This window comes from Eptesicus fuscus, chromosome 17 (assembly GCF_027574615.1).
Source record: "Eptesicus fuscus isolate TK198812 chromosome 17, DD_ASM_mEF_20220401, whole genome shotgun sequence".
NCBI classification, from domain to species: domain Eukaryota; kingdom Metazoa; phylum Chordata; class Mammalia; order Chiroptera; family Vespertilionidae; genus Eptesicus; species Eptesicus fuscus.
In genome coordinates, this window is record NC_072489.1 from 43603252 (window position 1) to 43630091 (window position 26840).

The 26840-nt window shown below is 46.8% G+C and overlaps 1 protein-coding gene across 2 annotated transcripts in view; it reads right to left on the minus strand.

Annotated features, from left to right (window-relative positions):
- The window catches only part of FBXW4 (F-box and WD repeat domain containing 4), an 80728-nt gene that overhangs the window by 32041 nt on the left and 21847 nt on the right, over nt 1-26840 (minus strand). For both annotated transcript variants that reach the window (XM_054728931.1, XM_054728932.1), the window contains exon 5: nt 24356-24450. In XM_054728931.1, coding sequence (XP_054584906.1) covers nt 24356-24450 — 95 coding nt within the window. The remainder of the gene's footprint in view (nt 1-24355; nt 24451-26840) is intronic.

The following is a 26840-nucleotide window of genomic DNA, read 5'->3' on the forward strand; positions in this document are numbered from 1 at the left end:
TGGGAACGGTGAGCTGGGGCTGCTCTGTGCAAGTCAAACAAAAGAGGCCTCTGAATTGGGCCCCGTGGTAAGCCAGGGCTGGTGGGGGCAGCTGGGGTTGGGGCCTGGACAAGGGACCTACATCATCACCCACCCAATCTGTGTCTTCCAATCAAGGCCAGTGGCCCCAAATAGTTTTCTGGGAGGCAGAGGCATGGTAGATGATTGGTTGACTTATGAAGCAAAGCCTAAGGAATGGGTGGTGGGACTGACCTGGAGCAGGAAGTGGGGGTGGGGCGGAGGGCCACAGGGCTGTGTCTGTCTGGCTCTCCCCAGAGGGCCTGGAGCTCACATTACACTTTGGACCTTCACAGATACCCCTGAGTCAGGAAGCATTAGGGCAGGAGACTCTCCTGGGAGTGCAGAGCCAGGAGACCCCAGGCTCTAAGCCTACTGTTGCCACCACAGCAGCCAAGCAGCACGGGAGTCACAGGGTAAAAGCAGCACGTGGCTTATCTGGGGTCATAGCTGAGTGTCCAAAGGCCAGAATGGGGGTTCCAGCAGTGGAAGTAATGTGGTTACTACCTGCCTCCCACAGCTGGCCCAAGGAGAGCCCTGACCCCAGACGCAGGAGAGAAAGAGCAGTTCTCCTGGAAAGAATGAAAAACAACACTAAAAACAGAAGGGCTGGTTGGCAGACAGTCGGATGAGAGAGGGAATGAGGAGTTGAGATCACTGCCAGCTGAGAAGAAGGCCAGGCAGGCACCAAGGCAGTGAGCACTGGGCGCACTGGCCCAGTCCCGGAGCCGGGACTCAGGAGGCCAGTGTTCAGTGCCAGATGAGCTGCTCACAAGCTGTCTGACCTTGGGCAAGCCTGTAACCTCCTGAGGCCTCACACTGCTTGTCTGTAAAATGGGAAACAGTTATACTACAACAATGTTTTCTAAATATAAAAATAGCTACAGAAAACGTTTGTGCACTTGCATCGCTAATTGTATAAAACAAGAACCAGGGGAGCTGTTCCAGTTGAGCAGAGAGGAGAACGGAGGGTGAGCCACACCCATGTGGCCTCCAACCCTGCTGCCTTTGACGCAAACCTTCAGAGCTCTGCCTGGAAACCCCAGAGCCAGATACTCTCCGGGCTGCTCCACCACAATGGCCCAGCAGAACCCAGGACCAATGAAAAGGAACAAAGCTGAGCTTCCCATACTGCAGGCCACTCTCCACAGCCTTGCCTCCTGGCTGCCCTCCAGTCACACCAACACAAGTGGGGTCACACCCCCATTTGTCATAAAAAACCTCACCACAGCAGCCTCTGAGAGCCCAGGTGAATTATATTCAGGATCAACTATGGCTGGGGGGCAGTTGAAGCAAGACTGTCCACACAAAACAACTGGCCCAGCTCCAATCACATCCGGCCTGGATTCTGTCTCCTCAGCCTCTGCTGCCCCTGCGTCAGCCTCGTGTCCACCCTGCACAGCCACCCTCTCCCCTCGGATGGAAGTTCCTGCTCTGGGACTAACCACCCCTCTCACAGAACAAGGTCTTGCCTGGATAATTCCTGAGCTGACGCCCTCATTCTTTCAAGTACCTCAGGGCTATCCGAGGTAGCCCTGTACTAGGTGCTGGGGTATTCAGGAAAAATAAAACTTGCATAGGCTTGCCCGTAGGCAGCTTAAGGTCCAGCAAGAGAGTCAAATCTTCAATTCATATTTTTAAAAACTGGAAGCAATTCAAGACAATCAAGCAGTTCTAATCCCAAATGACAGTGCGATCACCCTGGGCTGAGAAAGCAGACCGTTTAGCACAGTAGTCAAAAAGCATGAGCTCTGTAGTCAGAGGCCAGGGCTCAAACCCTGTGTGTATCAATTACCAGGGGTAACTTTGGGCATGTTAATTACCTCTCTTAGGCCTCAGTTTCCTTCCTTGTTAACTGAGGATGGTGACAGTACCTATCTGGGAAGATTAAAGGAGATATAAAGTGCTCAGCATAGTGCTTGGCATTTAGTGGGCACTCCATAAGTGTCGGTCATTCTCATCCATCATTACCACCAGCATTGGTTAGACAACAGAGAGGCACCGGAGACTGCTGACCAAGAAGTGGCCTAGTAAAAGAAACCTGTATTGTTCCCCTCCTGAAGCTCTAAGAACTAGGTAAGAAGAGGGAGCTCAGGTTCCCTGTCCCTATCCTTTAGAAAGCTACTGTCAGTACTGATGACAGACAGGACAAATTTAACCTGGCCAAGGGCCGCAGGAGATCCTGAGCCAAGCAGGGGCCTTAAAGGGACAGCCTGGAATTTGCACCCCCTTAAACTGACCACAGCCTCCTTAGCCCTCTCCCACCCCTCACTCTGCCATCAGCCTGCTGGCTGGAATGCAGGGGCCCTTGTGCCAAAAGGCCCAGGCTAGACAGGAGGCCAGGAGGCACAGGTGGTTCTCAGAGGAGATCCCTGGGCTCCAGAAAGCATTTCCCCCACAGGCGCAACAAAACCGGGGCTTGTTGTTGGTCAAGGCGCCTTTGCTTGTTTGGGCTGCAGCCCAGACAGTGAGGCGGCTGGGGCAGGCCAGGGGACGCAGAGCTTGGGGGTGGGGGTGGGGGGCAGTAGCAAGCCCTCTTGGCACCACCTTCCTCCTTCCCTGGGTTTCTCACTTTGTTCAGCACAGCAACCCAAAGGAGGCTGGGGAAGCACTTTTCACTGCGCAGCAAATACAGTCATGGGGAGAGAGAGAAGGATGAAAGGTTGGGGGGTGGGGGGAAGGGTTGATTTGGTTTGGGGTTATTTAGGTGGTTTGAAAAAATAATAAAAGTAAGTTGTTTCTGCAATCCAATTAATTTCAAACCCAGGTTCAGGTCATAAACAGCCAACAATAATCCCACTACACCTAATACCTATTATCCCTTTTCTGAGACTTGAAGTTCCAATAGAGCCAGAGCTGGTCCCTAGAAGCCTGGTGTGGATTTTTCTACCTCCTGGTGACAGTGGTTAAGGATGGGGCACAGGCATGGCTTCAGTCAGCCTGACCACAAAACTCTGGGGCCTCAAGGTCCCCAGGTCCACACAGACCCATGCAGTCCTGCTAGCTGTGGATATGCATGGTTTTCCAAACAGAGGCTTGACACCAGACGCTGCCAGAGCCCACTTCTTCCCAAGAACCGAGTTCTCCTGGCCTTGGGCCTGGCCAAGGCTTCTTGCAATGGATAGAGGAGATTCCAATGATGACCTTAACTTATCTGTTTCCTACATTATTTCTAGAAAAGGAGCCTCCACCCACAAGTCATCCTGCTTCTGTTGGTTCCCTTCTACTGGGCCCAGAGCACTGATTCCAGACCTTCAGTGGCCCTACTACCGTAGAGAGGATGAGGGGAGGGACTCTTCTCACTAGGTCTTTGACACAGAAGAAGTTTTCACATAGGAGTTTAGGGCAACACTGGGCCCAGGAATCTCTTCCCTAAGCAGCTGCCTGCCATCCGTCCAATTCCTTAAATTAAGCCCTACCACTCACACTGCATTCTCATTGCTTGCTTTGGAACAGATTTGTTCTGGTGGCATAGGTTTTTGTGTGTGTGTTTTTGTTTTTGTTTTTAGTTTTAATATTTTTTTTAATTTACTGAGAGTATTACAGATGTCTCTCATTTGCCCCCCTCCAACCCACGCCCACCCCACCCCCGGCCTTTACCACACTATTGTCTGTGTTCATGGGCTATATACACTGAGTGGCCAGATTATTATGATCTCTGAACACATAATAATCTGGCCACTCAATGTGTACACACACACACACACACACACATATGCCTGCCTGCTGGTCAAACTCCTGGTCGAGGGGACAATTTGCATATTAGCCTTTTATTATATAGGATATACACCAAGTGGCCAGATTATTATGCGTTCAGAGATCATAATAATCTGGCCACTCAGCGTATATTCTTTGGTTAATCTCTTCCCATACCTCCCAGCCCCCTCCCCTCTGAGGTCTGTCAGTCTGTTCCATGCATCCTTTCCTCTGGACCTATTTTATTCATCTGTTTATTTTGTTCATTAGATTCCACATATAAGTGGGATCATGTGATATTTGTGTTTTTTTGACTGGCTTATTTCACTTAGCATAATAGTCTCCAGGTCCATCCATGTTGTCTCAAAGGATGAGATTCTTGTTTTTTACAGCTGCATAGTATTCCATAGTTTAAATGTACCACAGCGTTTTCTTATCCACTCATCTACTGATGGGCACTTGGGCTGTTTCCAGATCTTAGCTATTGTAAATAACACTGCTATGAGCATAGGGGTGCATAGATTCTTTCTGATGGTGTTTCAGGGTTCTTAGGATATATTCACAGAGTGGGATTGCTGGGTCAAATGGCAGTTCCTTTTTTAACTTTTTGAGGCAACTTCATACTGTTTTCCACAGTGGCTACACCAGTCTGCATTCCCCTGGTGGCATGTTTTTGTTATCCACTTTTGAAATCACAAAATCTATGGGTTTCTCTCTGGAAAAACATCAGGATACCAAAAAGGTCATTTGATAGGAAGTTTCCTTTCTCTCCCACTAAGCCACTTGGGACGGAATACAAACCTTTCAGAAGAATGAAAAGAAATGACATAAATTTGCACACACTTGACAGTGGTGTGGGTTCCTGATTTACAGGCTGGGTGACCCACCTCACTTCAGACTTTCATTGCTACACAGTACCTATGCCAATAGTGGACATGTTAGCTGCTGATTTACGGTTTCCTCAAGAAGGTTTCTAGAGAAAACCAACTTCCCATCCCCCTGTGTGAAAGAGCTAAGGAGTTTAGACCCTGATGATAAACCTGCTCAGAACTCTCAGGTCAGCTGCAACCTCACAGGCAAGTCCACAGTACCTACTCTCGTCTATGTTCAGGGCCTGCGTGCTCCCACAGCGCCACAACCACCCACTATAACTTACTTGAGAAACACACAACTTCTTTCAGAAAACATGTCCTTGCACTCCACCACCAATAGGAGGAAAATTCACAAGGAAGGGGAGTTCCAGGGAGAAGGCTGGGCAAGAAAATCTAGAGAAGAACAAGGACTTCAGGAAACACAGTGATTACCAGAAACTCAGTAACTAGGTTCCGCACTCCTCTTCCATGCTCCAGGGAAAAGGAAAGGAGGGCCCCGTGGCTTTAAGAATCCATATGCATGCACTCACTTATGCGGAGGTGTCTTCCTGAAGTACTCTATACTAGGAGAAGGAGTAGCATCAACACAAAGTAATGAAGGTGAAACGCAGAGTTGCATGTGAATCATCTCAGGAGAGGTTGTTCTTGCTTAGGGGGAAGGCTCCCACAGATCAAGGAACCTGCCTGCCATCCTGATACACACAGATACACAGGCTCTGAGACAGGTGACAGATATACACACTGCTCCCTTAGTTTTCATGAGGTGCTAATTGCTTCCTCTGATCATCTCTTCTCCATTTGTGGGGGAAGCAGAAAGTGCCCAGGGGGATACTTTTTCCTCTGTATGGGTAGGAATGGGGAAAAAAAAAAGAAGGAAAGAGATGAAATAAGCTGCCTCCTACAGGTGCTCAGTAAACTCATGAACCCCAGTCATTGGGGAGGTCCCAGGCTAAAGAACAGGATTAGGCCTCCATTAGGGACTGGGTCTACAACCACAGAAAGACATCCTATGTACTTCAAGTCCCAGGAACCTCAGGGAGGTTGGGCTAAGCAGAGACTTGTGCTAAAAGCAAAGGATGGTTTGGGTGAGAGAAAGCAAAAATTCTAGACCTTTGATCAAGTCACAACAAGCATTGATTCTAAATGAGATTCTGTACCTCTGGCTCTTGGGACCCCCATCATGGGAGAAACTTTCCCATGACAAATCAGTACCTTTTCTCAGCTTCCCTGAAAACAATGAACACCAGATACACCCTGAATCAGAGTTTTCCTAGGAACTGATTAGACTTCAGACATGAACCCTAAGATGGCAACAGTAGGAAAAGGAGTCAAAACTTTAAAGCTAACCTCCTGACTCAGACAATATTCCATGAACAGGACGAGACCTGGACTGAAGTTAGTATGCATTCAATCAGACCCAGTTAAAGGCCAGCCCCCCTCCAGCCCTTCCCTGGCTCCAAAGGTGAAAGTCCGGTGCATGCTGGAAAACAACAGTTGTCAGACCATTGCACTGCATCAGAATCTCACAATTTTGTACTTTTAACATTTTTATATGTTTTTTAATTGATTTTAGAGAGAGAGAGAAACATAAATTGGCTGCCTCCTGCGCACCTCCTGCTAGGAATTGAACCTGCAACCTGGGCATGTGCCCTGACCGAGAGCCTCTCAATGCATGGGACAACGCTCAACCAACTGAGCCACACCGACCAGGGCACCATTTTGTACTTTTAATACAAAATTTAAAGCAATCAAACAATACCTGAAACCTATATAATTTTATTAACCAATGTCACCCCAATAAATAATTTTTTTTAAAAAGGTCAAGTATCAGGTCTCCCAGGAAGTCAGGGTTTCTGATCAACATGTTTATTTTTTGTCCAAATTCCTCAATCTCATTCCAGAAGTGAGGTCCCCAACCCCATCAGGGCTTTTCCACCTCTTTTTTATTGTCAAGGAATGAGGGAGCACCTCCAAGCACCCTGCACTAGTCCATCTCTCCCTTCTTCTGCCTTATTCCAAACTCTCCTTTAAATCCCTGGTGCTCCACAAAGTTTCCAAGAGCAACTCTTGACTCTTCCTCCAACTAAATATAACTATGCTTTTAAAAGGGGGAAAACAGTCCAGGGAGTTCCCAAAGAGGCTGCTGCACTCTGCCCCTTGTAATGAAGCTTAACAATGAAATGCCCTGCATTCCAGTTAGTAAGAAATGCTCGTGCTCTCCAGCTGAACACCCTCTATAGATATATCTAATTTGTTTCCATGATTCCATCGCTTTCCTCCATCGAGTTCACATTTAAAGATTATGATCTGTTGGTGCTCTCCCAGTCCAGGTAGGATAGCCTGGGGGAGCGACAGTGTTTTCTTGGAGCCTCAAAGTAACCATCCCTGACACCCCTTCCCTCCATTATCACATCCATACACATAAGCTCAGACTCTTCCAAGCTCTTTATGAGCTGCCCACCAAATGGAAGAGAAGGGTGGGAAGAAATCGCTTTTGGAAAAGTTAAGTGAAAGAACAGTACAAGGAAAAAGGGCAGGGGTAGGTTTTGCTGGGAGTGCCTACTTCTCAATAAGAGATGTTCTCTGCCACAGAGTGGCCCAGAGCAGGAGCTGCTCCTTACAAGTGAGCCCCTTGGGACTCAGGCCCCTCGAAGGCCTTAGAGCTCCAGCTTCTTTTCCCTCGTCAGGCCTGGCAGGGTGACTGGCACCAATTCCTGAGACAGTCTGAAGGATGCCAAAAGCAGCACAGAGGAGCCGCTGTGCTCCGGGAACCTTGGCGGGATGCCTCTCCAGGGCCACCTCATCCCAGTGGCCAGCCTGCATCTCTGCCTTCTGATCATATGGAAAGTGAAGACACAGTCCCTTTCTAAAAACCTGATTCCTCAAATGAAGGCCTCACCCCCAACACCACACCAGATGCCTGGCCATGGGTGGGTGGTGCTGGGCAGGTCATTACCACCAGCTCCTTGACTCAAAGTATCCCTGGGTTTCCCTCTCCCCAGAAGCAGAGCAGGCCACAACCAGGCTGGGAGATGCTCCCAGCGTCTCCCCCTACTTAAGTCATGCATATACATCTTCTCTCTCAGCAAGACTAAGGGCCCAGAATGGGTCAAGGCCCTTTCCCCAGCTCCCCGCACAAGGGTACAGTGCAGTGAGGTGAATGGTAAAGGCAGAAGCCATCCTGAGGGACAGTCCCCAGTGGGTCTACCTGTGATGGGGCCCCAGTTATCCTCACTGGAGAAAATGCCTCCCATTCAGTCACTAGTTTGTAGGGAACGCCCCTCAACTGCTGGATATGCATTTGAGATTTGCCAATGCTCCCCCAGACACTCGCCTTTTTTTCTGTCTAGTCCTGTTCTCTCCTGACCCTAATCAAAATTGTGCTCCCCCAGCACCCCTCCTGTCTGTCCATACCACCTCCTCAACCCCTGCAGACAAGGCCCTGCCCTGGCTCCGTGAAGCTCACAATCTGTGCTCCTGCCAGACTGTCACAAGGGGGGTAACTCGCTTCAAGCTGGCAGCCCTGTGTGGTAGAACTAAACACCCCCCTCAAGGGGTGGGGGTAGAAGGCCAAGCAAGCGTGTGCCTGCGCATCCCAAGGTGCTCTTGTTTTCTGGGCACCCCACACGGTCTGTGACAGACGCATGGATGGGGGAATTCTTTGCCAGCCAGAATTGGCACCTCACCCTACCTCTCAAATCTGCCACTAGCCTCCAGGGCTGAAGACCCTCCAAGAAGAAGAGGCCCTGCAAGACAAAGACTTGAGGCCCCCCAGCCTGGCCTCCCAGCCCAACACAGGCCCGCATTAAAATCAACACTCCGTGAACACACAAAACTGACAGGGCAGAGGGGGAGCACACATCGGATACAAAGATCGGGCTCTCGGGAGACGCGGCCTGTTGGTCTCCCATGTTAGCTCCAAGTGACTAGGCGCAGGGTGGGAAATAATGCCATGGCTGGGGCCAAAGCTCCCGCCTGGGCTCCAGGTTCGGCAGCCTTTTCACAGGGAAGATGCCTCTGCCGGGGAAAAAAATGCAAGCATTGTGTGGGGACCATTAATGCGTGCGCCTCTGCACATTCCTTCAAGAAGCAGGAGCACACTAGTCCCTGAGCCCCCGGCCCTGTGCCCCAACGATTGTGCCGGCCTGCAACACACTGCACATGCCACCTGGTCCTTCCCCCCAGGCCCCCGGCTCTGTGAGCGGTGGGAAGGGGGCTGCCAAACACCCTGGCTTCATTGTGCCCCAGAAAGAGGGGACTAATTACTTGCCTACACTCTGGAGCGCCCAGGGAGAAAACAGAGGCCAGTGGGGTGGAGAGGGTGGAAAATTGGGGGGGGGGGGGTTGTTGAAGAAGGGAGAGAGAAAGCCACAGGATACATTTCAAAGTTTCTCTAGCAATTTGGGGGTGGAGGAAAGAAAGCCTGGTCCTGATGTGAAATCATACAGAGGTCAGGGCTGGGTCTCCCACCCTTGTGAGAAAACGGTGAATCAGGGACGGTTTATCAAACGATCATTTTTTTCTTTTGAAACCGGGAGGCAGCAGCTTGGACAATTCTGCAGATGTGCTTGATGAGTTAGGGACAAAAATGGCCTTTCTCTGCCCCCCTCCTCTCCTCCTTCTATAAGGGCTCCCATCGGGGGTTGCTTCTCCCTCCACTGCCTCCAGGACCCTCCCCTCCCTTCTTCAGTGGTCAGCTGAGACCCCCACCCACTGCTTGCTTTTGTACTCTTGGCCTTTGGACATACTGACGGGGCCTTTATGAGACCCCAATCAAGACCCCCATGTCACAGGTACCTAGTAGAGACACCAGACCTTTTCAAACAAGGGACAACAAGGAAAATCGGCTGGCCCATTGTCTCCCCTCTGTGCTAAGTGAGATGAAAGGGGCCCGCGGCCCCCTCCCCACAGCCCGCCTGCCAATCACCTCTAGTTATTAAGGTCACAATGTGTAAATTCTTTTGACCTGCACCTAATCAAAGATTCACCGGCCCTTTCAAATCCGAATGGGGAGGAGGGGAGAGATTCCCCCCCATAAACCCAGCAAACTCTCCCTCAATAAAATTTCTCTCTCTGATTCCTTCTCTGCTTTCCATCTCCACCCCTTCGCTTCTCCTCATTCCGCCCTCCTTACCACTAGCTTCAAACACAAATGACAAACCCCATGGAATTACTACCCTAAAAAATCTGAGGAGGATTTGAAAGTTTCTATTTAATTCTCTTGAAAGAAAGAAGTTTTCAGACAGGCACAGATGCCCAAGCAAGCCCAGAACCTGGTCTGCCCCTGTGGCTCTGATGCCGAATCTCTCCAAATGGCAAAGTGGTCAGTTGGCTTTTTTTCTCTCCTAAATCGGCCTCTTTTGATTTCCCCTGATATCGCCATACATGGAGAAAACTACTGGGATTAATGACACTCCCTCACTTAGCATCTCTAGTTCAGTTGCTGACCTTCCATGACCCAACTTACACTAAATGGTTTTGTGAGATGAGGGGGGAGGGGAGGAATTACCAAGCCCAAAGTAGGCAACCCTAGAGGAAAAAAAGCAAAACAAACAAACAAACCAACCATAGGGTAGAACAACAGAGAACAGAAGAAGAGCCAGAGGGAAAACCTTGAGAGAAAGCAAAACTTGGGATTTATTGTAGTTTGAATCAAGCAAGAAGAATACAACGCTTGCTAATCTCCACCATCACTATCAAGGTTGTACACTTTGATTTCTCTCTCTTATCATCACTTAGAAAAGGGAGGAAGCCTAACAAGCAAGCTAGTAATAAGTGAGTGTATGTAAGTTGCCCAAAGTCTAGTCTCACTGGATGATCTGCTCTCTCTGATAGTATGTTTTGCCTCTGAGTTTCTCCTTACCCGGATGCCTTTATTTCTTTCTGAGCTTTCCTTTGGTACTAACCCCTCACATCATATCTCCATACTGATACCTTCCACATCTTGATCCCATATCTGAGCTCCACCTTCCTGGCTGTCTCCGGCCATGGCTACCTGACTGCCATCACCAACTCTAATCAACAGGTCTAAAGCAGAACTCAGCCTTCTCAAAGCCATGGTCCCCTTTAATCTCAGGCTCACAGAAGAACTAATGCAGGCCTCTTCCCTCTCCTCCTCAAATGCAGTCATGACTGCCTACAGATTGTTTCCTCTGTTCTCCTGAATCCAGGTTGTCTTCCCACTGTCCCTAGGAGTCCAGTCCCTTACTTCTAACAAAGTGTACTCCCAGAAAAGTATACAACAGCCTCAGTCTATACCCCTCCAAAGTATCCTATATACTGTGCCACCAAGTAAATTATTTAATGGCTTCAATCTGGCAAAAACCTTCTATGGTTCCCTATTATCCTCAGCTTAAAGTCACACTCTGCTCTTCAAAGCCCTCCAAAAGCAGGTCTCAAGCCTCCACTCCAGCCTCACTCACCACATCTTTACACAAACCCTCTATCCCAGGCAGCCAAAGTTGTTCATTCTGAACCCCAAACATACATTGAACTTCCCATCCCTTATATCTTTGTCCATACCTGTCCCCTTGCCTCAACTTCCCTTCAGCAGTTTAAGGAAAGCCATCCTTGAAGTCCCACTTCAAATTCCATGTCACCCAAGAAGCTCCTGAGTTAACAAAAAAAGGCCACTGCTTTCCTCTGATTTCTCGTTAATAATCCTGAGGATTGATGGCTCTCACACTGCACATATACTGGAATAAATCTGAGGATGTGCAGAGTTATTGGACTATAAGCCCCTGGATGGTGAAAACTGCCTCTTGTACTTCATACTCCCCATATGACCTTGCACATTACAGCATTCTTGATACATCTGTAAGGCAGGCACTCAGGAATATGCATTCCACATAGAAAAACATTTCTGAGTTTACATTGCCTTTTTAAACAAATTCCAATATTTTAACTTATTTCTTTCCCCACAAAAGGTCCTGAGCACTAAACCATATTTAATGCTGCAAAAGTGAATGTAGGAAGGATCTTTTCAGGGTGATAAAAATATGCTAAAGTGAATTGTGGTGATGGGTGCACAGCTCTGTAAATTTGCTAAAAAATCATGGAACTGTGTACTTAGATTGTATACTTAATATGAGTGAATTTTATGGTATGTAAATTATACTTCAATAACACTGTTTAAAATAAAAAAGTAAATAGAGGTCCATATTTAATTTAATAATTGTAAAAAATAAGTAAAGGAAGGATTTTGTATACAGATGCCTGATACTAAAATACTGTAACTTACGTTATTTTCTAATTATAAAAATGGGTTCAATATAAAACATTTAAATACAAACAAGTAAAAAGAAAATAAATGTCAGCACAAACCCACCACATGAGCTAGTGAAGTAACCATCGTACTGCTTTGTGACCCTTTTTCATTTAACAATATGTTATGACATCTTTTGGGACCAATGACTATATATCTAGATTCTCCTTTTAATGAATATGTAGTATTCTATTGAGTGAATGTTCCATAAAATATTTAACCAGACCCCTATTAATGTACATATATGTTTTGTTAATATAAGTCTTAATACATACATCTTGCATACTGGTCTGGTTATTGCCTAGGATACATTCCTAGAAATGGAATTTATGTGTTAAAAGGTTTTCACTTTTTTATTTTGATTCTCACTGCCAAACTAATATAATTTTATAACCCTAACTTTTCCTCTCCTTCTTCCTGGCCACAGACCTCTAACAAGTTGAAGAATCCTCTGAACAATTTATCTTTTTGTATTAATTTTTAAAATATATTTTTTATTGATTTCAGAGAGGAAGGGAGAAGGAGAGAAAGACAGAAACATCAATGATGAGAATCATTGATTGGATGCCTCCTGCACGCCCCCTAACAGGGATGGAGCCCAAAACCTGGGCATGTGCCCTGACCTGGAATCAAACCGTGACCTCCTGGTTCATAAGTCGACACTCAACCATTGAGCCACACCAGCCGGGCTAATTATTTGTTTTTATTCTCAACCACAGCTCGCCTTGGATACTAGTGAGATTCAAACTGGTCAGAAAGGTAGAGTGCTTCGAACACAGTAACCCATGTGCCCCTCTTTGCTAAAGGTTACAAATCTCACCCTCATGCCCAGCTGATCCTTCTCTTGGATCATTTACCGTAGGACCCCAATCACTCACTTGGTCTCCTCCCATTCAGGCCCAGGAGGAAGAGGCACAGGCTGGCCAGGACAGATAACGCTATAGCTGCAACAAGGCGGAAAATAACTGGAGAAAGAGAAACATCTTGTAAGAGTAAAATCCTCAGGAGAAAGAGAGACAGTGGGTCATGTGCTCTAAGCCATACCCTCTCTGTAGCCCCTGCAGGCCATGGTGCAGTAAGTTCAGAGTGAGGAGCATATGCTAAGTGATGGCTGATTACATCTGGACAACATCCTATAGGGAGACTATGCTCCTGAAATGCCAGAGTTTTGACTAAGCACCACAGGACTGACCCAGGGCAAGACTCGAGATAATCTCTCTTTCAAAAGTCCCCAATCAATGGTGGTCACAGGCAGAAAGGGGTTCGTTTCAGTTTAGCCCACACATCTCAGCCTCTCCTTCCCTATCTATTCAGCCAGTGCATGTCACATGTGCAACAGAGCCACACATAAAGGAGGAGATACAGCCCCCACAGCTACACAGGGCCTCTCTACTGAGGCACATTTATATTTGAAAAGCTCTTCCTTCTATTCTAGCCTTTGTGTCTTCCTGTCTACTTCGCTTCAGTTCCTAGAAAGAAGCTGATCTGAAGCTTCTCAACTGACCACTTACTCTGCCAGCACAATGAAAGTGGTGGCCATCCCCTACTTTCCCCACCTCCAGCACCACCAAGCAACACAGACTTAAGTGTCTCCAGTCTGAAAGCAGAAAGCCACACCTCTCTAGATGGGGCAGATGAAGCATGGGAAATAGAGAAAGGAAAAAGGCCTGCTGGCCCCACATTCTGCTTCATCAAGCCTAACCACAGTGTTAAGAGGATCAGAGAAAGCATAAAATGAAGAGCCTTGGTTTTAATGCCTTCTATAAAAGCAGGTAAGTTCCTGCCTAAAGATGCATGCTCCTCAGAATGTACACAGGGCTCCAGCCCCCAGGGCCAGTGTGCCCATTTTCTAAAGTGTACCGACCTTAGATGGAGCTGCTACTTCCAGCCTGCTGTGAAAATCAAAATACTACACTATGACCACCATGGCCATTGTTTCAGAAGCTGGATTATGACTTTACTGTAGGAAGGAGCAAGCAAGGCAAGCTGAGCAGGGCCAGAGACAAGTCTGAACACAAGAACATGGAAAAAGTATGTGTGTGTATGTATGTGTGTGTGTTCACAGAAAAATATGATTTATAATTATTTTAATCTCCTAAAAGGTTCTCTCTCATTACTTGAAATTCCCATTTGCAAATTAAGGCCCTTGGGATGATTTTGGATGTTATCACATCCCAACTGGCACTCCACCTGCCCCTCCTACACTTTTTTGTTCCCTATCCCTGTTTTAAATTTGCATTGCAAACTATGAAAAAGGAAAGCTTCTGCAGAAAGCAATTTCCTGGGCCAGCAGCTCTTGGACTAATATTCACTTTGCAATTATCATGGCTTCTGTAAGCGCGTACTCTCCTCCCTCCTCCCTCCACTCATCCTCCATTGCCAGCAACTTCTGCCTAAACCAAGCCTGTCTGACAGACCATGTTACAAACTGCCCCCTATGAAAATGCCATGGCCAGTATGGAGCAAGAACAGTTGGGAAAAGGGGTAAGGATCTTGGGTGGTCAGCTAAATAGGGCACCCCAGAGGCACAGGGGTTTCATCTGTAGCACACAGGCACATAACTCTTACAAAAGATGGCAAATAACAACCCTCCCAAAAGTTCACAATCTGAAACTTCTAGAGTCCTGTTTAAGAAACTGCTAGAGAGGCACAAGGATTAGCAGCTGTACAATCTACAAAGCCAGAAATCTTTTAGTACTGGTCTGAAGAAAAAAACACATACATTTGTTAGCTTGCTGAGGCATAAATATATCCTTTATGGTCACCATACGTGGAAACTAGTCAGCACAGCAGAATTCAGAATCAACACAGACCTTTATGATTCATAGCATCTTTACAGTTTTCCATATCAATGGTGTCAACATATCCTATTATTGGTGGTATACATCGGTGTCTATTCTCCTTGATGATGTGAGGAAAATGTTCCAGCTCTTGGGTTCCAATCTCCTAACCCCTCAAATGGAACTACTATAATAGAGAAACTAACTGAGACTCACTGATATAGGGAAATGGTCATGGGCATCAGGATTCCTGTTCTTGGGTCTTAAGCCCATGACCAAGCAGAGCTATGAATGATTGTCCTGAACTTGGAGAACAAAAGAATGATAGCTGATACTATGGACTGCCATCTGGAGATCCTAGAGACAATAACTCTGGTAGATGAAAAGGGGGAAGCACATTTTCAAAAAATTTGGCTTGAAAAGGAAAACAAGGAATTTTAAAACTTGACTCAAAAATAAAATATTGAGCCGAAACCGATTTGGCTCAGTGGATAGAGCGTCGGCCTGCGGACTCAAGGGTCCCAGGTTCGATTCCGGTCAAGGGCATATGTAGCTTGGTTGCGGGCACATCCCCAGTAGGGAGTGTGCAGGAGGCAGCTGATCGATGTTTCTCTCTCATCGATGTTTCTAACTCTCTATCCCTCTCCCTTCCTCTCTGTAAAAAATGAATAAAATATATATTTTTTAAATAAATAAAATATTGAAATCTGCCCAAAATTGCCTGAGACCCACCGAATTGCAAGAGGATGGGGTGATCTTTCCACCTCTGACATGACCCCCAATACACAAACATACATTAATGCTACTGATCCAGCTACACCCTCATCATTATCTTTTTCACTCAGACCCACCTCAACTCCCAGTCTACTTATAAGAGTAAGCTCCATGGCTCAAGAAACTAAAAACACAGATATTTCATGAAGATCCCTCTTCTGACTGATCTGAGCGTTACAGCTAACAGGTGGGGAAATCTTCTTAAATATACGAGTATTATCATGACAGGGCCACTGGCACGGATCGGTGCCATAAGTCAGACAGGACCAGGAAGTTTCCGCCCCACCATGAGGTTCCTCTTTAGCCTTGACAGATCAAACTCACACCGAAGCAGGCAACAGAGATCAGTTCAGTCTCCGAGCCAAAGGTCTTCACAGTGAGGGACCAAAGCTGCCCTGGCTGGGCCTCTGCCTGCCCGTGTCCCAGATTAATCACCACCAGGCAGGGCCTGGACACCAGGCTGCAATCTGAGCCCAGCAGCACCTGCACAAGGGTCACCCTGGCTCCTCCCACACTCCCCTTGGGCCAGACTCCAGGGCATGAGGGTGTCCACCTGTTGACTAGGTTACCTGGAACAGGAGGGCAAGACACTCGGCCATCTTCAATCTTGCAGATAAGTCAGAAACTGTTTGAGTGGATTAGTGAAAGAAGAAGGAAAGATGCAGTGACTCAAGTAGTGAAGTAAAAACTCTGAAAGAAAATTCTCAGCCTCTGATCAGAAAGAGAAAAAAGCCCCAGTGCCCCTCTCATTACTGTCTAGAGAGGAAAGCTAGCTCAAGACCAGCAGTCAGGTGAACTAAGCCCTCAGAGGTTATGAATTAATGAGATGCTTTGTGAGTGTTTGGTATACATTCTCATCATCTACGGATCAACAGGATGCTGAGGAGGAGGAGAGAGACCAGAGCAGGAATATCTTTTCAAAACACCCCCAAATGCAGCCAGATATGCTAGCGTGGAAGGAAGCTTAGAAACAAATTCACTGTGAGGAGTAGGAGAGCTTCCTATGATGCCAAGACCTCGAAAAACAGTTTCCTCAATGTTCGCCTAAGTCAGTATGCTGTTTCAAATACTGTCCACTCAGAGCTGGCAACTAAGGTGTATCCACAGGTCTATGGATTCTAGAATGCACTTTTTAGGACCAAAGGATCCTATTATATTATAAATTCTTCTTGGATGGTAATCTCTTTTATATTGTTGCTTCTCTAAGTAGAATAGGAGGAAGTATTCTTGAGGCTCAAAAAAAAAAAAAATCAAAAGGAGGAAGATAAGCATAAAGATCTGTATCTTATGCCGAAACCGGTTTGGCTCAGTGGATAGAGCGTCAGTCTGCGGACTGGAAGGTCCTGAGTTCGATTCCGGTCGAGGGCATGTACATTGGTTGCGGGCACATCCCCGGTAGGGGGCGTGCAGGAGGCAGCTGGTCGATGTTTCTCTCTCATCGATGTTTCTAGCTCTCTATCCCTCTCCCTTCCTCTCTGTGAAAAACCAATAAAATATATTTTAAAAAAATAAAAATAAAAATAAAAAAGATCTGTATCTTAGAAGGATCTGTCCCAGGGCCCAACCTATGATATACTAGTAAGGAGAAACCGCTCATGGATGCAGGTTTTCCCACAAGCCTGATGGCCCCAGGGAAGGAAGGGTGGGAGGGGTCAGAGCCAGATTGAAGTGTATGTCCCTTAAAAGAGCAGAGAAAAGCACAGGTCAAATAAGAGGAGAAAGAGCTCCGGCACAGCGCCTTCATTTGTGGAGGAACACCCACATCCTGACTGTTACACCTTGTACCTCCAGAGCTCCATCTCCAGGAATTCCCTTTGAACTCCAGCTGCAACCCGGAGTTAGAATAGAGCAGTGGCTACAATTACACACTTGCTTAGGAAGGGGGGGGGGGTGGGATTGTATGCATGTGACAGGCCATGAAAGGTCCCTGCCTATAAAACAGACTGGAAAACAAACCCTTAATTTAAATGTTAATGAAAGTGCTGTGGAGACATCAGAGGCTTCCCGGCTGCTCAGAGAACAGCTACACCAGCCACAGAATTTATAGCTCCCCTTCACCCTCCCACCTCCCTCTCTGCCTCATCACCCACTGAAGTTTAAAGAGTAAAGAGAAAAAAACAACAACTAATTTTAACATTAACTCCATGCTTCCACCTTGGGATGTGATTGCTAAATTATCTGTCGGCAGAACAGTGATCAAAGGTGGAAAAACACAGGCACGTTGCACACACAGCCCAGAAAAGTCAGCCACAGCTGCGGCAGAAAAATTACCTTCCTCTCTCTCTTCCCGCAACGGGAAAAGAAACAGCGGTGCAGGCGGGGACTGGAGCCAGAAGGTGCAGGCAGCAGGAAGAAGGTGGCTCTGATCCCTCCAATGTGCTCTGTTCCCCATCTGAGAACTTAGCACAAAGGTTACCTACTGACTGGTCTGTCTCTCCATCACACTATGCTGTCTAGTTCACTGCTGTTTCCTCAGAGTCTAGCACATAGTAATGCTTAAGTATCTGGAGAAAGATAGACCGGGGATGGGCGGCAGGTGGGAGAGAGAGACAAACGAGGGGAACCAAAGAATTGAAACACTGAGACAGGATGGAAATTTATCCCTGTTAGTAGGGGCAGGGTCTCCATGCACGGACTCTGTCTCAGGCTTCTGCAGCAGCCTGTTTCTATTTGTGGTATTTTATTTAAGTCAGCTCGACAACTGAGCCAACCTTGCTGGCCTGGGAAGGAGTCGCTCCCACAAATGGGTTCTGGGCCAGCCAGGACTGGTTGGGTTGCTGGTCTCAGGCCAGCAGCTCAGCACATGAACCTCCCCGTGCCCATCCTGCCCTGGACAGTGGCAGAAATCCAATCTTGAGGAAGTGAAACCCACCAGTCCCTGTGGCATTTCGTCCTTGCTACTGATGGATACATCCATAGGTGAGGCTTGGCTTAGCACAGGCAATGAACTCTAGGGTGGTGGCCACTGCCCTGAGACTCAGAAGGACCAGACTCTGGTTCAACTGTATCCCCACACTGATCCTTTTCCAATTTTTGGTCATTTCAGGTTGGACTAAGGAGCCCGCCTAGCACTACCCAGAGCATCCTTCTTCCTCCAGGTGTCATGCCTCCCCTGCCAGCCATGCCAATCCCTGGCCCCTCCATGGTACCTTTGTGCCTCTGACTCTCTCATCCGAGGGCACCACATCAGGAAGCTCCCTCCCGTGTGCTCTACAGTCTGGAAAAGGGGAACACTGAGCCACTCCTTGCCTTAGGAAGGTCTCCTTTCGCTAGACAGGCCCCAGAGGAAGCTTCCTCCTAGCCCCAGCCCTGGGAGGGAGAATTGAGGGGTCTTCGAGTTGACCAGGGGCCAAGCCATCAGGAGAACCAGCCACAATGTGAAGCCTAACAAAGTCAACCATCAGAATATTTTTCAGGTTATCAAGGTTAGGGATCCTCTTCAAGACCCAGCTCTCCATTGCCAACCAGAAAAAGCAAAACTCAGAGGCACAACCTTTACTTTTGATTTGTCTTCTCCTAAAAGCACTGAGTTATGAAGCCCAGGGCCAAAGGGTTGCTGAACCACTGGGAATCAAAAGAATCCAAACTGAAAGTTGGCTGCGTCTTTTTCCAATCTTTCAAACCTCTCTGTCAGGGAAAACTCCAGATGCAATTACCTTTCTCTAAAGAAAGGTGCATTTCAACAGGCTAGTGAATATGCATCTACCCCACACACGACACACAGTGAACTGTGTAGCCACTGGAACAAACACCCTGCTCTCCCAATAAACCCACCCCCTTACCAAACAGTACACAGAGCCTGCTTTCCTTCCAGACTCTCCCTCACCTCTGGGAAAAATGAAGCAAGAAGGGGCAGCTGCTCCATCAAAACCCCCCAGAGGCCGCAACTCACTTTACGAATTTGAATCGGTACATTTCATGCAGACTTGGACTAATCCCCCAGAAAACAAACAGGCCACCACAGTGAGCAAAGTAACACAAAATTATATTGTATATTTAATAACATAGCTAAGTCGAGTTTCTACACCTATACCACTCATATATTTCCCAAATGACAGAAACAAGAGAGAAGGGATTAAAACCCAAGTGTCCTGGGAAGCCTTCTTGACCACACTCTCGCAAGATAGCAAGTGTCGTTCAGAGACAGGGAAAGGATTCTGTTGAGCACCTCCTTTTTCTTGAAAGGTAATAAATATGGCGTCTGGGGGCTCTTCTCTCTTCCCCTCTCAGGCAACCAGAGCAAGTAGGCTTACAGATCCATTTTATCACTAGGGCCCCCCATGGCTGGCTTGGAAGGAGTCCTAAAAACTAAAGATCTATTCTAGGAGCATCCATACTCCTGGACTGGGGCAAGCATTTACAGCTACCTGAGTAAGCCCAGACCTTGATGAGACACTGCCTTCCACCATTCCTCCCCATCTCAACTCTGGCCTCCAGGAGGAGAGAATCTTCCCCAGTCCCCACAGAGTCCCTCAAGGGCCACAGCTACTATCCAAGATGCCAGTGGCAAAAGCATGTCTTGTGGTCCTCCCTTAGCCCACAGGACACGGCTAGAGACCTGAACACCACCTGCTGCCTCTTCTGCCCCATCCCACATGTGCCCAATATCAAGTTTCCCTAAGCTTCTATTTCTCCCTCATCCAGGAATGGCAACCCTCTTACCCTTCAATCAAAGACAGCCTGGTTTTAGGCTCTTAGTATCACCTGGCAACCATTACAGTTATGTACCCATCTTGTCCCCACCACTGAAAGGACCTTTGGGGGAGCTGCCTCACAGCAAGTGCTCAGTCAATACACAGGGAGTAAGGAGGAAAGGGAGCAAGAAAGGAAAAGATGGAAAGTAGAAGGGAATGAAATTAAGTCTTTAATAGTTCTGCATTTCCTAACTCTGGAGTATTTACTAACTTTATTCAGCTGGAAATAATTTTAAATGGCAACAAAACATAGTTCACATTTTGAAAACTCTGCTTTTCCATGTTACTCATGGACAAGTGCTCAGAATCCACTGTGACCTCAGGAGGGTGTATGTCTGAGACCAGCTGGACTGAATGTACTCAGTCCCACAAATACACCCAGACAATGCCCTTACACCCCAGACATGCCTCCAGCCTCTCACTTCTACTCCGTCGCAACCCATTCTTCCTTCACTCATTCACAGCTCCAGGCTGGGCCTCCTCTACAGGAGGAGGGCTTCACCTATAAGTAATGAATCTCAAAAACAGGATTATTGCTATCAAGGCAAGAAGATGGATAAGAGGCTAGAGCAAAAGGTCCTTGTCTGCCACCCTGCTGTGGAGACTACCAGTTTTACTTCTATGTTTTGTGAGTACCTAACACACTCTAAGCACATGATTGGTGTTAAATATCAGCTCCCATTGCTGTTTACGAATCGAGAACTCAGGGTCATGGAAGGAAGGATAGGTGATATTTGGACACAAGAAAGAATACCTGCTTTCTTCCAGTCGTGAGCACCTCAAAATAAGCCTAGGGCTTGAGATTTCATGTTTCATGCTACAAGTATCTAAGGACACACATAAGGAAAAAAGGCACAAAGCCCAGCATCAGATAAATAGGATAAATAGCTCTGACATAATATTTTAAATGAAAGAAAGATTCATTAAGAAAAGAGGTGTGCCAGATCTTCTAACTGTCCAGGTTCCTTCTAACTATGAGGGAGCTATGAGGGAGCAAGAAATTTTCAGGTAAACCAGGAGTAGCTGCCCTAGAGGACAGCTTTACCCCACCCCATCCATGTTCTTCATGAGGGGTTCAGGAGCTCATCACATTAGTGACACTGATGACCACATTCAACAGGGAAAGTGGCAGGGAGGGGAACGGAAGGCAACCATCAAGGGCAGGAACACTATGGGAGGAAAGGGAGAGGAAAGAAAAGTTCCTGCTGAATCCCCACTTCAAGAAGACAGCAAAAGAGCCATGAGGGCCACGAGAGCAGGTAAAGCCACTAAACAAGTGCCATCCCAGAGAGGAGATTCTGGCTGACATCATATGAGAGCCCTTTCAGCTTTGCAGAATATTTTCTTATTCATCATTTCAGGTCATCTTCACAACACTCTAGAAAGGCCTAGAAAGGAAGTAGTATTTACATTTATTAGATGAGGAAACTGAGGCTCAGAGAAGGGAATGACTTACTTGAAGCTACTCTGTTGGCTGGTGGCAAAGCAGAATTTCAGTCTTCCAGAACGACCCTGAGGCTGGGAGGAAGAGGCTCACAGATTGGGATAAATGGGTGAGTTTATTATAAGGTTCCAATTCGTGGACACAGAGAAAAGAAATTTTTCTAATAATAAGAGGAAAAGGCCCTTGCCCCAGTTTGTTTTCAGGTAAGAGAAAAAGGAACAGAGATAACACCAGCATATGCCCTGATCACTTAGAGTAATCCCAAAAGCAAACTATTTTTAAAGAGTCCAAGATACCATCTGTGAAGTTAGGGAAAAGGTCATCTCAAATAACCATGGGTCAGGAATTGAACAGCCAGCCAACAGTGAGTGAAAGATTCATCCAGAGCCAAGAAAGTACGCTAAGAGGACAAGAAGACTCTGAAGGAGAATGTGAAGAAAACGTAAGACCCAGGTTTTCACCAAAGATGAGGAACATCAAGGACGTAGCAGAGGGTCTGGCATAGAGCTAATGACTAATAAATGTTAACTGCTAGTAGTAGTAGCAGCCATAAGCAGTACTAGTAATAGAAAGCTATGTCCTTCCTCCAAGTTGTAGCCAAAAAAACCCAAACTCAGTTCATGGTAATCTAAACTGCTACTCAATGGTGAAGGCAGACATCTGTCTGTCCTCAACTTTTTTTTTTTTTTTTTAATCCTCACCCAAGGATATTTTTCCATTGATTTTTAGAGAGAGGGAAAGACAGAGAAAAACATCGATGCAAGAGAAACACATTGATTGGTTGCCTCCTGTATGTGCCCTGACTAGGGCCCAGGCTTGAGAGGAGCCTGCAACCAAGGTACATGTCCTTGACCAGAATCGAATCCAGGTCCCTTAAGTCCGCAGGCTGACGCTCTATCCACTGAGCCAAACCGGCTAGGGCTGTCCTCAACCTTTTATTGGCACCATCTTCAACAGTTGCCATGCTCTATTCTGTTAACAGGTAGCCTAACGCACTCCAGAAGAGGTAGGTAGAGTAGAGGAATATGTGTGGGGATGCTGGGAGAGCCTGTTTGTGTTCTTTGGCCTAAACCCATATGCAGGAAACATGTGGACCATCTCCAGCCCTGAAGAACATCCCTCTACCACGGACCCCACCCTAGTCTCCTGAAGCCAGCAAAAGTTCACAGGTAACTACCAAGACAAAGTCACCAGCCCACCTGTCATCCCCCTCAGGCTGTCTCACCCTCCTTCAGTCCTTACACATATCCAGCCCACAGACCCCAAAGCCTGGCTAACTGGCTTAAGAAGGGACAGCATTAGGAAGAAGCTGAGGAGGGGACAAAGCTCGATGGCTCCATTTTCCACCCTCCGCTCCCACACACTTAGGCCTCTCCCTGCTGGTCTTTCCTTCCCTCTTTCCTAGGATTGCTAGAATGATTTGTTCTGAACAGCGACAGGTTTATAGGTTAGCCGACACCTCCGCTCTGTGGAATTTTAATTAACTTCTCCCATCGTCAATATGCTAAGGAAAGGGGTCTCCATTCTCTGGGGTCAGCAATGTGTTTCAGGTCCTGCTATATCAGCCGTCAAATTGAAGAATTAATGACGTGGCTAATCGGCTCTAATTCTTTAGGAAGAAAAAAATTTGAAAGGGAGTTGTGGAAGGGGGCAGGCGGAGGGATGCAAGCTCCATTGGGTGAAGAGAAAAAGGGAAGGGGGCTGAGCAAAGGGGGGAACTGACTCTCTCATAAAACAAATGACTGACTCAAACCCAGGGCTGGAGGGTGGCAGCCCTATAGCTTTCCTACTGATCATCTAGATGGTGAGTGAGGGGTAAAGGAAATGGGGAAGACCCTAAGTAAACACTGTGACAGAGCATGTGCAGGAGAGGGCATCAATGCACCCTGCTGAGGAGGAGAGAGGCTCTACGTCAGTCCAAGAGAGCCTAGACAGAAAGCAGAAGTTAGGATGCAAGCTCACTCATTCACAGATAAAGCTAGAGAAATACCAGTCAGGCCAAAGGTAGGATAAAGCCACCATAAAAAATCTGGCACTTCTGCTACAATGATCAATGCATCTACTGCACATACACGTCTTTGGATGAGGACCCAATGGGACACAGGCCCCAAGCCTCTCCTAATGACTCAATGCTCTAAGGCCGTGGTCGGCAAACTGCGGCTCGCGAGCCACACACGGTTCTTTGGCCCCTTGAGCGTGGCTCTTCCACAAAATACCACGGCCTGGGCGAGTCTATTTTGAAGAAGTGGCGTTAGAAGAAGTTTGAGTTTAAAAAATTTGGCTCTCAAAAGAAATTTCAATCGTTGTACTGTTGATATTTGGCTCTGTTGGCTAATGAGTTTGCTGACCACTGCTCTAAGGGATTCTCCAAAAGACATTTCCCAAGGGGAACAAACCACTGATTTGAGTTATGAGAGCAGTTTTGCTGGGGCTGTCACCTCCCAGAGGTGCTGAGAGGCCTCTGCTTTGGTAACAACCTCTTCCAGAAGGGACATGGCTGTACAGCTGGACTCAGTTATATTCTAACATAGTATCTCTTCCTTCACATTGCTGGGCTAGATGCTTAGGAAATTGGTTCCTAGAAGGTTATTTCAACCCAATGCTTATATGAAGTAACCTTCAGACCTCAAGTCTCTGGAGGATTTCCAAAATCTCCAGGAGAGCAGCGCAAAGCAAGCAACCTAGAATATACAGGTAGAGGATTTTCTAGCCCAACTGATCTTGTAAAATAAAAGCATTACTATATGGGACATATCCAAAAATGTCTCCCTTACCTGAGTAATGGGCTGATAGCAATGGACCAGACTCGGTCTTCAGTCTGGATGGTGTGTAAGCACTGCCCAAGCCGGCCTGAGGCCAAAGACCATACCTGAAAACAGGAGAGAAGATGCTCTCGTTGGCATTGCCTGGAATTGGGGTGGGGTGGCTGTCCCTGGGCAGGGGTGAGGGGGGTGGGAATGGAGAATCCTTTCTGTCCTGTATACACAGAGCACAGGGTATCAGCAGAGGTGACTCTCTGGCTTCTGGGTAGCCTACCACCCAAACAGACCCTGGCTCACAGTCCTAACCAACCTCTTTTACTTCCACCCAATACAGCTCTTACTTCCCAGCCAATTTTATACCAGGGAATCAGAAGTTCCACATTCCTCAGCTGAGACTTGACCGAGATGAGCGAGTACATGGGCTCGCTTCTCTTAGCACCTTCCCCGTGTTTGTGGATTTTCCTTTCTCCTATCTCTCACCAAGATTTTACTTTGGGGAGGTAGGAGGAGAGAGCAAGATCAAGGCACAGTATGGGAGGACAGAGACAGAATTAGAGTAGAACTAGAGAAAGGAGTAAAAAGAAAGATGCAAGGGAAGGAAAGAATGGAAAAAGAGAGACTTCAAAGTAGAAAGGTGGTGTGTTGTTTGTTTGTTGATAATGCCCAGGATTCAATGCTATTCATGTCAGCACGGAATTTAGCACCTAGTGTCACCAAAAGTAGCAGAAAAGCTTAACTCTTTTAAGCTTCCATATCTCCTACAGGTTAAAAATATTGCTTGGAGCACATTATCTGGTCCCTATCAGTCAGGAATGTACATTAGCAGCCACTCTGGGCTTAACTCTAATCAACACTCACAGAGCCCTCTCAGCAGTCAGTGCATTTAGAAATCTCCCATTAAGCACAAGGTCCCCCTACATCACCCTATCCCAGATGACACACACAGGGAAATAAGCCTCTAACTAAACAGAAAGGAAACCTCAAATATACAGAGCTGTCCCCAGACAGCAGCCAAGGAGGGACCCTGAGGCAGCCAGATGGATCAATGACCTCTCAAGGTCCCTGCAGTGCTATAAGGGGAACACACAAGTCAGTTAGGGCCTTAGATGGAAGAACTTCCAGGAAACATTCCTTGGGTTTAAGGGGTAGGTAATGGAGTGGGGGTGGTCCTGCCTCCTTAGGGTCACATGATATCTCTTCCTTATAAAAGGAGAAAGTGTTTTAGATTTTGTGTGCATGATGGAGGCAAGAGGGTATGACGCAATTTTCTCAAAATAGGGAAAAGAAAAGAAAACAAGAAGATCCTGAATGAAAAAGGGCAGAAAGTAAAGGTAAATGCCACAAATTTCTTGGAGTGCCATGACTCCAGCTTACTCTTCTGGATCTGTAGTCAGGACACTTCCAATGTCCGCTCTTAGATGGTCCAGATTGGAAGAGAGGCTTTCCTTTTCCCTGATGCAAACCCCCTAGAAGGTATGTTTTTGCATGGGTGATGGGAAGACACCAAGGGCTCTGATTACAAAATCTATGGGAACAGCCTAAGCCTGAATTCACTAGTGCCCTCCAGGGAACAGGCTGATGGTGGATTCCTAGATTGTGCAAACCACAGAACAAGGTTCCTAGTCTCCAGAAGTGGCTGGGGAAGTATGCTGCCAATTCTGAGCATCATCTTGGGAACGTGGCCCTCCTGATCAGCCCCAGCAACACACCATCCACCAGAAACCTGAGTATGCTGATCACATCTTCATCCTCAGTGGCCAAATCCAAAAGAGACCCATCCCCTGGAGAAGACAGAACTCGATGGGAGTAGACCTTGATACAGTCCTTTTAAAAAGCAGTTAGCTGTATATATCAAGACTCTTAAAATGACCAAAGCCTTTGGCTCAGTAATTCTATTACTGAGACCCTATCTTAAAAAATAATCCCAAAATGAAGAAAAACCTAAATGATAAAACTATTCCCTGCAGCATGAGGTAGCAGAAAGCATATACATGGGCTTTGGAATCAGACAAATCTGGGTTGAACCCTAGTTGTTAATTATTATCTCTGATCTTACACAGATGTTTCATAACTTCTTAGCCTCAGTTCCCTCATGTGTAAAATAGAAATAATACCTATCTTTCAGGGTTGCAGTGTGGAAATGGGAAGATATGTATAAATTATCCTGCACAGTAGCACAGTATTTGGTAGGCATTAGGCATCAATAACGGTGACTCTTAATACTATACAAAAATAACTAGATACAAATATCCACTAGGAAAAAGTGACTAAATTATGGTAAATCCATTATGAAGCCATTAAAGACGACACAAACAAATAATTTATAATAATAATGGAAAACCTTATAAACTAGATATAGCAGTGCACATTGGGTATCTAAAATATATCTATATATATAAAAAGCCAGCGCCCAGAACGCCATAATGACTGGAATGACTGGTTGCTATGACACCCACTATGACCAGCAAACTGGCCAACCTCCCACAGCCCCTCCCCT